General features: G+C 41.5%; 1 protein-coding gene across 3 annotated transcripts; it reads right to left on the bottom strand.

Annotated features, from left to right (window-relative positions):
* Nucleotides 1-4,814: 4,814 nt before the first annotated feature.
* LOC123054775 (pre-mRNA-processing-splicing factor 8A-like) lies at nucleotides 4,815-11,913 on the bottom strand. Of its 3 annotated transcripts, none has more exons than XM_044478619.1 (7): nucleotides 9,115-11,913; nucleotides 8,090-9,012; nucleotides 7,899-8,005; nucleotides 7,526-7,793; nucleotides 7,373-7,423; nucleotides 6,331-7,051; nucleotides 4,815-5,248 (listed from the first exon to the last, which is right to left on the bottom strand). In XM_044478619.1, the coding sequence occupies exons 2-6, from the start codon at nucleotides 8,412-8,414 to the stop codon at nucleotides 7,032-7,034; spliced, it is 771 nt and encodes a 256-aa protein (XP_044334554.1). In that variant the 5' UTR covers nucleotides 8,415-9,012; nucleotides 9,115-11,913; the 3' UTR covers nucleotides 4,815-5,248; nucleotides 6,331-7,031. The 3 variants fall into 3 exon arrangements, with proteins under 3 accessions (XP_044334554.1, XP_044334555.1, XP_044334556.1); XM_044478620.1 differs by having other exon boundaries at nucleotides 6,922-7,051; XM_044478621.1 differs by having other exon boundaries at nucleotides 9,127-11,913.
* Nucleotides 11,914-12,274: the final 361 nt, after the last annotated feature.

Raw genomic sequence — 12,274 nt, 5'->3', positions numbered from 1 at the left:
GTGATACGTCTCCAACGTATCTATAATTTTTTATTGTTCATTGCTATTATATTATCTGTTTTGGATGTTTAATGGGCTTTAATATGCTTTTTTATATTATTTTTGGGACTAACCTATTAACCGGAGGCCCAGTGCCAGTTTCTGTTTTTTTGCCTATTTTATTTGCAGAAAGGAAATATCAAACGGAATCCAAACGGAATGAAACCTTCGCGATGATCTTTCTTGGACCGAAAGCAAAACAGAAGACTTGGAGATGAAGTCGGAGACGCAACGAGGCGGCCACGAGGCAGGAGGGCGCGCCCCCCACCCTCGTGGGCCCCTCGTAGCTCCACCGACGTACTTCTTCCGCCTATATATACTCTTATACCCTAAAAACATCAGGGGGAGCCACGAAACAACTTTTCCACCGCCGCAACCTTCTGTACCCGTGAGATCCCATCTTGGGGCCTTTTCCGGTGATCTGCCGGAGGGGGAATCGATCACGGAGGGCTTCTATATCAACACCATAGCCTCTCCGATGAAGCGTGAGTAGTTTACCACAGACCTTCGGGTCCATTGTTATTAACTAGATGGCTTCTTCTCTCTCTTTGATTCTCAATACAAAGTTCTCCTCGATGTTCTTCGAGATCTATTCGATGTAATACTCTTTTGCGGTGTGTTTGCCTAGATCCGATGAATTGTGGATTTATGAACAAGATTATCTATGAATATTATTTGGTTCTTCTCTGAATTCTTATATGCATGATTTGATATCTTTGCAAGTCTCTTCGAATTATCGGTTTAGTTTGGCCTACTAGATTGATCTTTTTTGCAATGGGAGAAGTGCTTAGCTTTGGGTTCAATCTTGCGGTGTCCTTTCCCAGTGATAGTAGGGGCAGCAAGGCATGTATTGTATTGTTGCCATCGAGGATAAAAAGATGGGGTTTATATCATATTGCTTGAGTTTATCCCTCTACATCATGTCATCTTGCTTAATGTGTTACTCTGTTCTTATGAACTTAATACTCTAGATGCATGCTGGATAGCGGTTGATGTGTGGAGTAATAGTAGTAGATGCAGAATCATTTCGATCTACTTGACACGGACGTGATGCCTATATTCATGATCATTGCCTAGATATTCTCATAACTATGCGTTTTTCTATCAATTGCTCGGCAGTGATTTGTTTACCCACCGTAATACATGCTATCTTGAGAGAAGCCACTAGTGAAACCTATGGCCCCCGGTTCTCTTTTTTATTATATTGCATCTCTTTTATTTACATCGCATCTCGTTTACTATTTGGCAATCTTTACTTTCCACTATACAACAAAAATACCAAAAATATTTACTTTGCTATCTTTATTAGATCTCACTTTTGCGAGTAACCGTGAAGGGATTGACAACCCCTTTATCACATTGGTTGCAAGGTTCTTAATTGTTTGTGCAGGTACTAGGTGACTTGAGCGTTGTCTCCTACTGGATTGATACCTTGGTTCTCAAAAACTGAGGAAAGCACTTACGCTACTTTGTTGCATCACTCTTTCCTCTTTAAGGGAAAACCAATGCATGCTCAAGAGGTAGCAACCAGCGCAACAGAACATTAACCGTGGCCAATGAAGAGAAGCATAAATCGGAAGGATCCAACCTGCAGACACACAGACGCAGACGAACGAAGACCGAATCCAAGCGTATCCACCTCCGACAAACGCTGACCGGATCCCATGAGGTCCGACGGAGACACACCTCCACACGGGAGTGCGAAGTACCGGACGGGGTAAAATAAAGACGTTCACCCGACGGGGTTTGATGAATATTGGACGGGATGGCAGAACGCACGTCTACCAGCATGGTTTCCTGCGATACCAGTGTAGTACTTCCTGTGTCCCAAATGCATGGCGTATAAATTTAGTCAAAAAAATCAATGTTTTATAAAAAATTGATCAAATACATAGAAGAAAATATCAACACATATTCATCACCTGTCAGTACGAAGAACACCAGAAGTAAAAAATACATACAGGTCCGTAGACAATCCAGTGACCATTTCAAGCACTGGAGCGAGCTGAAGGCGCGTGGCCGGCATCGCCCCTTCCTCATTGAAACTGGGCAAACCTTGTTGTAGTAGACAATCAGGAAGTCTTCGTGCTAAGGTTCCATAGGACAGGCGCAACAGAATATTAACCGTCGCCAATGAAGAGAAGCATAAATCGAAAGAATCCAACCTGCAGACACACAGACGTAGATGAACAAAGACCGAATCCAAGCGTATCCACTTTCGACAAACGCTGACCGGATCCCATGAGATCCGACTGAGACACACCTCCACACGGGAGCGCGAAGTACCAGACGGGGTAAAATAAAGACGTTCACCGGACGGGGTTTGATGAATTTTGGACGGGATGGCAGAACGAACGTTTACCAGCATGGTTTCCTGCGATACCAGTGTAGTACTCCCTCTGTCCCAAATGCATGGCATATAAATTTAGTCAAAAAATCAATATTTTATAAAAAAAATTGATCAAATACATAGAAGAAAATATCTTCATCACCTATCAGTACAAAGAACACCAGAAGTAAAAAAATACATGCAGGTCCGTAGACCATCCAGTAACCATTACAAGCACTGGAGTGAGCTGAAGGCGCGTCGCCGTCATCGCCCCTTCCTCATTGAAATTGGGCAAACCTTGTTGTAGTAGACAGTCGGAAAGTCTTCGTGCTAAGGTCCCATAGGACCAGCGAACAGAACATTAACTGTCGCCAATGAAGAGAAGCATAAATCGAAGGGATCCAACACACACAGACGCAGACGAACAAAGACCGAATCCAAGTGTATCCGCCTCTGACAAGCGCTGACCGGATCCCATGAGATCCGACGGAGACACGCCTCCACACGGGAGTGCGAAGTACCGGACGGGGTAAAATAAAGACGTTCACCGGACAGGGTTTGATTAACTTTGGACGGGATGGCAGAACGAACGTCTACCAGCATGGTTTCCAGTGATACCAGTGTAGTATTCCCTCTGTCCCAAATGCATGGCATATAAATTTAGTCAAAAAACCATGTTTTACAAAAAGAACATATTTAATCAAATACATAGAAGAAAATATCAACACCTATTCATCACCTGTCAGTACAAAGAATAGCAGAAGTAAAAAATACATACAGGTCCGTAGACCATCCAGTGACCATTACAAGCACTGGAGCGAGCCGAAGGCGCGTCGTCGGCATCACCCCTTATTGAAACCGGGCAAACCTTATTGTAGTAGACAGTTGGGAAGTTTTCATGCTAAGGTCCCATAGGACCAGCGCAACAGAACATTAACCGTCGCCAATGAAGAGAAGCATAAATCGGAATGATCCAACCCGCAGACACACAGACGCGGACGAACGAAGACCGAATTCAAGCGTATCCACCTCCGACAAACGCTGACCGGATCCCATAAGATACATACCTTCACACGTCCTCTGATGATGCTAGAAGTATCACCGGGGGATGGGCGGGAGAACCTTATTTCATTTTTAGAAAGCCGATGCTGGACGCACGAGAGAGCTCGTGGTGATTCCATCGGCACAGCCAGGCGCGTCGCTCCTTGAGCGCCTCCACCGTGTCCGCGCCGCGCCCACGCTCATCGCCGCCGCCCAGGACGAGGCCGTCGCCTTCCCGCTGCCGTTTGCCATCGGACTAATTGAAGGATCGTATAGATATCGATGTGCTCTAGTGAGTAAGTAGTGCTTTGTTCGTTGCTCTGTGTGTGAGCAGTGTGTGCTGAGCTGCCTGCCAAATGGCGGTGCTCGTCATGGTAGTTTAATAGGAGATGCCGATGTCGGGCGCGCGCATGGTTTGTGGGCGGAAACCGGGTGGCGACTCAGGTTGCTGTCGGACGCACGCCGAGGCTGGGAATTGCGGCGTGCCGCTTGTGCCACAAGTTGTGTGCTGCTGTCAGCGTAATAATATGCTTGGTGGTAGCACACAGCAAGATAAAGATACTCTCTGCGTCATGCCAACCTAGAGTTGTTCATTCAGTCCAGCCACGCAGCCTCCCCGAATCTTCTCCCTGTTGTGGGATTGGCAAAGTGATGATTAAACCAACCACCCTCCTTCGGCAACCAAGTTTAGTCCTACTCACACCGTCACACGTAGGCTAACTATTTCCACGGTACCAGCCGGCCATGACGGTCTGCTTCTTCGTGTCAGCGTTCCACGAGGAGCACCCACGGCTGCAAACGGGTCTTCGCTGTGCCCCACTCTGTCATCACTATGATCAGAAGAAAGAAACACGTTTACTTATAACTTATGAATGTTGTCTCAGTAAACGACATCACTCTGATCAAGCTTTTAGTTGAACTTGGTATCGCTGTCGTGCCGTCGGTTCAGCAGAGTGCAGATCAACGAAATCCAGAACATGTTCGCCACCAACGATATCACCGCATGCACAGACGGCCGACTCGAGCCACAGAAAAGCACATCCAGCAGGTCGACCCCATGAAAATAATCAGACAAGAAGAATTTTGGCTGGAAGGCCATCGTTTGCAGTGACCTGGAGGTGTTCGAAATGATCGAAGAAGATGTGAGTGAGATGTTGTTGGAGGGCAGCCGGGTGTATAGAGATCAAACTCCTCTTCTGTTTTCCCCCGCTCCATCCTTTGTTCAGAGTTGGGCTGTTTTGTGCAGGTAGCCGAAGCTGCTCTGTTTTCTCTGTATGCCTCTCTGCTTGCTTTGCTGAGTTACTCTCCCTCTCTAACTCCGATCTTTTTTCTACCTCTCTTGATAAAGATTGGCCTTTGGCCTTTTGTTCGGAAACTAGTCACAGAAGCACATGAACAAGGAGGGTGATGTAAACTCGTAGCCGAAATTTTCATCATCGTCATCATCAATCTTTACAACCGATCATGTGGGGATTGTCACATAACATAAGCACAAGCTGCAACGAACTCAACACCCCTAGCTACTAGTACTCCTAATGTGGGCCCCAGCAGCTAAGCGACATGACCGTCCTCAGCCCCTCCTCGGCCTTCTCCGCTCGCCGCCTCTCCTCCACGGCCATGAGAATATTCGATCACGAGGTAAAGGTGATGTGCCGGCGACGTCAGGTCTCTGGCGTGGGATGCCTGTCAAAACCAACATATTATTAAGTGGGATATGTGGGTTTTGTGGGATACCTTCCATTGCTATAGATTTTCCTCTCCATTGCTGGTACAGGATGGATCATATGCTGCTATGCACCTTCCTCTATCTCCAGACTGCTGGCCCAATGATGCCTGCGCCTGGGCAACACACAAAAAAACTCACTGTAATTGTTACTATTTGTTACTCTAGAAAATAAAGCGATCCTCATTCCCTCTGTGAAATCAGGTCACATAATAACGGATTGTTTTATTGAATTACCAACAAGAAACTCGCGTCATTGGGAAAATTTCAGAAAACAAGGGGCAACGTGATCCAATTCTTGCCAGCATGGAGCAGGAACATGGAGAAATAGCAGACTCCAAAAAAATGCTCGGATGGCCAGCATGGGGCATGGATCTTCTACTAGATGTGGGCGAAAAATTAACTACTTCCTCCGCTCCGCATTACTTATCGCTAAAATGGATGTAGTATGACACAGTTGCGAGCAAACTGATGGTGAACATGGACGACGCTGCAATGATTAACCAGAAAATATACGAACTTTCTCGAGATTATTAACAGAAAATACACAAGTTTACTGGGAGCATAACAATATTACCCCAAATTCTTATTTAAGTCACCGTGCACTAGTACAGCACACACAAAAATAATCTACATTGATATAGCAATTACTCAGTATTAATAGACACAAATTATAAAAGTAGCAGATTGGCTGCCTCTAGATTTCAGTGGGCTAGCTACACTGCTTGCACTCCGAAACTGAGAAGACAGTCTCTGTAGCGTAATTATACATCTGAATTCTGAATGTGAATATTAAAATGCTTCACGGAAACAGAAACAATAGCTGAGGCGACAGTGCAACTGCTTATCATCCCAGGACAATTACAGTTACTGATATAATTCTTCGTTTTTTTATCGTGATATAATTCTTAGTTACCATCACTTATTCCAAGTTCTCCAGGAACAATTCCTTCTAGTCTTTTGCTGCAAATCAAATAAAATCATTTGTTTGACATGCCCGCAACTTCTACTGCATTTTTGTACAACGTTTTGCTTGGGACCAACACAGAATTTTCAGCATAATTTTGAGGTATGTTGCCTTCCTTTCCCTTACTTAATCTGGTACATTTGCATGCCTAATAGTAATATATTGACAAACCAATGCTTTGAGGCGCTCAAAGTATCCGCAAGATATATAATGATGTGAACCATTCATTACCTCATAATCGGAATTACTGTCAAAACAACTCTAGTCACAAAGATGAAGAAACATCCACTGCTGTTGCTGTCAGGTGTTGGTTTCCATGGGACGGACGCACGCAACGAGACTCGGAACAGCAAAGCCAGTCCTGTGTCGTGAAGGGTTGTGCATAAGATCAGGAGGCTCATATTGATATGATCCAACAGGTGTGAGTCATCATCGTCAGTGCCAAGATGGTTACAGTAGTAATGTTTATGCTGCAGTACTGGCTTGCTTTGACCAGACTCTTCAAGGGGTCACCATCCCAGAACTGTCTCAAGCAATAGCTGAGGTTTGACCAGGTCCAGAACAACTGATTTGCTCTCAGGCACAAAACTGACTGACAAAAACATATATAACCAAACACTGACCGACATAGTAAACTTAATCTAGCAACAGAAATCTGCAAGTGCTCCAATCTTAAGAAGAAGAGAAACCAGATGAACATAACACATCAAGCTTCAACAAAGCAGCACAAATCATAAAGAATCAACCAGACAAGGATGATAACACCAAGCAAAACATCCACTTGACAATAACGATTCAGTTTGACAAGAAATAACCACTGACCACGATAGGGTTTTTTCTTCTCGCAAACATAACCACTGACCCATGATGTTCACCGGCAGGTCAAAATGATGGACTTTTCACCATGCCACGCCTTGTTCTTCTCCAAAATTTTAGCATGTCATGCCAAATCCTGCAAGGCACAACAGAACGAACAGTTCAGTATATGAGACTCTGTGCAAGAAAGAAACAACAGAATGTGCAAGAAAGAAACTACAGAATACAGTTCAGTAGAGACACTGGCTCACAGGCAAAATGGACTATACTACTAGAATGTGCCAAAAGCAACAGAACCAACAATTTGGCACTGAAACTATCCCAGGCAAAGAAAAACTTGTAAAATGTGGAAGAAACAAAAGAACCAACAATAACAAATTTGTATGTACAGTGCAGTGTGAGTTGAAAAGATTAAATTTTGTATAACATGCATTGACTTCCAAGGGATTCAACATACCCTTTGTCACAATAATTTGCTTTGTCCTGCCCATACACTTGTGTGGATGACCTGCAGATTATAATGCATTTTCATTCAAGTCTTCCAAGTTACTGCGCAGTATGCCATAATTGCAAGAAAACTAGAGCTAAAAGCAAAACAAAGGGAACAAACCTTCAGACATAGTTGGTTGACCAGTTCTTGGATTGAAAATAAAGATAACACCATTGATTGGTTTGGCCGTCAGGTTACCCTCGGTTTTGTGAATGGTAACTCGATAGACATTTGTGTCATCCACAAACCATATGATTTGATTGCTGAATATCTCTCCGTACCGTGGTTTTGTGAAGACAGATATGGTTCGGTGGGCGGTGGGTTCAGATGAATACAACTGAAGACCCTTTCCTATTCTCTCCCTCGGCACATACAGAGCAGGATTTGACTGTCACAAGAGAAAATAAACAAGCATGTCATTTACTGTATTAAATAAACATTTTTTTACTACAATAGAGATATCTAGATTTGTTACAGTTAGCATGGTTATTACCTTCATGATCTTGTTCATTGCTTGCTGAAGGAGGGGCTTTGACCCAGGGAACCAATTACCAAAAGCAGAGTGCAAATTATAAGCTAGATCAAGTCCAATCATCACCCCTGCAAGAAATATTAATCAACATTAAGCACAAAAGACTCAGACAAGGCAAGAAATTGACAGTCAATGGACACTCAAAATCATACCAGTCGAAGAACGGTAGATGGACAAATTATCTGTCGTGTAGTCCATAAATTTTGCTCTTGCGTAACGTTCTATGTCGCGTGAATCATAGTCTCCCCATCTTGGTTGCACATCAATCCAGTGCTTGTTACTGGCTTTCTGATTGAAGACATCCTTTGACTTAGAAACTAAGCTTGGTTTGGACATCTGCCACCTATGTGCAGCAAAAAGGACATCTGCACATGAACTGTTCATCTTGCAACTCTTCCTTGGATGTATTGTCTCCTTCTGTACTGTCTCAATCTCCAGCGCATCCAACTCCTGACCCAGAAGTTGGCAAAGATCCATAGCAACACTTTCATGGACCTTGTGCCAAAGATGTGCACGGGAAATAGTTGGATAAATAGCAACTGTTTCTTCAGGTGTCACATATGGCCCATCTTTTAAGTAGTTGTGTTGCCTCTCTTGTTCTGCTTTCAGCCACAAATGAGTTAACCTTCCAAGATTTTGGCGGCAGACAGTCTTGCCAACTGTAGCACCACGCCGGACATGCTCACGGCATTTGTCCACCAATCAGCCTTGGACTTCACATAACGGGACCTTCCAGCAGCGTCATGCTTCACTAGGATGCTGCAGTATATACTCCGGGCCTTGTTTTGCTTGATGCCCTCTGACTCTGCATTTTGCTCTACCAGAAGGCTACTGGCGATTGATGGTTCTCGCTTCAGATTGTCTGATGGTGCTGAGCAAGCTACAGGCTGCAGCTAGTTGGTGATTTGACTTCCATTGCTCTTCAGATTCAGAATTGTTTTATCTCTCATGTTAATCGTATCTATAGTAAGAATGTACAAGAATGTGTTGTGATACTCCAAGCCCTCAGCGCCTTCGAAACCAGTCGTGCAGAACTTGAAAGTAGGCTCTTCACTCTATATGATCACTACGGATTCTGTTCAAGAGGTTTAGGCCAAAACAACATAAGAAAGTAGGCTCTTCACTCTATATGATCACTACGGATTATGTTCAAGAGGTTTAGGCCAAAACAACATACTTCGGAATTCACCTTGGCAGTGAGATTCATTGGTTCCGAAGTATGCCCTTCCGCAACGATGGCGCTGAGGGCTTTGAAGTGCTCAGAATCTCACAACTGGGACGTCAGCATAAGCCGGAGGCGAGGTCGATGTCGAAGGTCACCAGCATATCCTTTGAAACTAGGTGTAGACCTAAAATCTCATAATCCACCAAACATCTTTGACTATCTCCTCAAGACCACAATTACCTAACTAAATCCAGCTAAAATCCCATAATCCATCATGAAATTGAGTCCAATATCATAATCACCTAACTAAATCCAAATTCCTCAAAAATTAATTAAAAATTTGTTTATCCACCAATAAATAATCAAATCTCATAATCCACCAAACATTTTTTACTATCTCCTCAACATCACAATCAACTAATTAAATCAATGAAAAACTCATAATCCATCATAAAATTTGCTTCAAGATCAAAATCACCTAACTAAATCCAAATTATTTCAAGATTAACTAAAAATATGTTTATCCACCAATATAATAGTAGCCATGCTCATACTAGACTTAAAATCTCATAATCCACCGAAGATCTTTAACTATCTCCTCAAGATCACAATCTACAAACTAAATCCACCAAAAACTCGTAATTCATCGTCAAATTTTCTTCAAGATCACAATCACATAAGTAAATTAATTCTTCCAAGATTTATTGAAGATATGTTAATCTACCAATATAAAAGTAGGCGTGCCCATACTAACCTAAAATCACATAATACACCAAACATCTTTGGTCTGCTCAATAGCACAATCACCTAACTAAATCCACCTAGAATCTTATAATCCACCATGAAATTTAGTTGAAGATCACAATCACCTAACAAAATCTAAATTGTTCCAAGATTAACTAAATATTTGTTTATCTAATAATATAATAATCATCATGCTCACCTATTAGCCCTAAAAACTCATAATCCACCTAACATCTTCTCAAGATTATAATCACCTACCTAAATCAACCTAAAATTTTGTAATTCACCGTGCATTTTTGCTCAAAATCACAAGCACCTAACTGAATATAAATTGTTGCAAAATTGCTTGACGATTTGTTTATTCGGTAATATAATATTCACCATGCTCACCTAATAGGCTTAAAATCTCATAATCTACCGAACATCTTTGACTGTCTTCTCATGATCACAATCACCTAACTAAATCCACCTAAAATCTCATTCACCGATAAATCTGCTTCAAGATACAATCACGTACCTAAAATCAATGTGTTCCAAATTAATTGAAGATCTGTCTATCCACCAATATAGTGATCACCATGCTCAACTACTAGACCTAAAATCTCATAATCCACCGAACACAATCACCTAACTAAATCCAAAGTGTTCCGAGATTAATTTAAGATCTATTTATCCATCAATATAATAATCACAATGCTCACGTACTAGACCTACAATCTCATAGTCCATCGAATATTTTAGACAACTCCTCAAGACCACAATCACCTAACTAAATCCACCAAAAACTTATAATCCATCATCAAATTTGCTTCAAGATCAATCACCTAACTAAATCCAAAATGATCCAAATTATTTGAATATATGTTTATCCACCAATATAATAGTAGTCATGCTCATACTACACCTAAAATGTCATAATCCACCGACCATCTTTGACTATCTCCCCAAGATCACAATCACGTAACTAAATCCACCTAAAATATCATAATTCACTAACAAATTTGCTTAAAGATCACAATGACCTAACTAAATCAAAGCGTTCCAAGATTAACTGGAGATATCTTTATCCACCAATATAATAATCGCCATTCTCACATATTAAATCTAAAATCTCATAATCCACCATGAAATTGGGTTCGAGATCACAATCACCTAACTAAATCCAAATTGTTTCAGGATTAATTAAATCAACTCTCAAAAATTATTTATCCTCCAACAGAATAATCAAATCCCATAATCCACCGAACATTTTTTACTATCTCCTCAAGATCACAATCACCTAATTAAATCCTTCAAAAACTCATAATCTATCGCCAAATTTGCTTCAAGATCAAAATCACATAACTAAATCCAAATTATTTCAAGATTAATTAAAAATATGTTTATCCACCAATATAATAGTAGTCACGCTCATACTAGACCTAAAATCTCATAATCCACCTAACATCTTTGACTATCTCATCAGGATCACAATCACATAAGTAGATCCACCAAAAACTCATAATCCATCGTCAAATTTGCTTAAAGATGACAATCACCTAACTAAATCCAAATTGTTCCAAGAATAACAAAAGATATGTTTATCAACCAATATAATATAGCCATGCTCATACTAGACTTATAATCTCATAACCCATCGAACATCTTTAACTATCTCCTAAAGATCACAATCACCAAACTAAATCCAACAAAAACTCTAATCCACCAAATATCTTTGACTATCTCTTAACTAAATCCCAAGTGTTCTAGAATTAATTGAAAATATGTTTATCCACGAAAATAATCGCCATTCTCATGCACTAGACCTAAAATCTCATAATCCACCGAACATTTTTGACCATCTCCTCAAAATCACAACCATGTACTTAAATCCATCAAAACTCGTAATACATTGTCAAATTTGCTTCAAGATCACTGAAAGAACATGTTGTGCCCCCATGTTTGGTTTTGGTAATTGATGACAATCTCTATGGACTAATGGTTGCCTTGAGTTATATTTGAAGGTTTTGTCCATAGGCTTTTCTTGGAGTACATGTGTTGGTTTCAAGGAGAGTTTGTGTTGACCAAGGTGCTATTAAGGAATTATCCAAAGATTGGTCATGTGAGAGTTGAGCTTATTGCAAGCTTGTCTTGAAAAAGAAGATTGTGTGATCATTCATGCTTATCTTCAAGACATCATCCAAATGAAGAGAGTTGGAAAGAGTCAAGGAAGATCAAGACTAAGTCAAGAGTGAATCAAGTTGATCAACTCACAAGGCGTAGAAGATGTATCAAGAGGGATCAAGTGATCCCATGGTATGGTAAGCATTGTCCATTGCACTTTGTGTACTAGCCCATGGTCTATGTGAGAGTTCTATGTGGGGTTAGGTACGTGTCCATGGCCTTGCATCAAGAGGAAGATATCATACAACCCATGGAAAGGATGACA

Source organism: Triticum aestivum, chromosome 2D (assembly GCF_018294505.1).
Source record: "Triticum aestivum cultivar Chinese Spring chromosome 2D, IWGSC CS RefSeq v2.1, whole genome shotgun sequence".
Lineage (NCBI taxonomy): Eukaryota > Viridiplantae > Streptophyta > Magnoliopsida > Poales > Poaceae > Triticum > Triticum aestivum.
The sequence above is the reverse complement of the archived record's forward strand: the minus strand, read 5'-3'. Positions and strand labels throughout refer to the sequence as shown.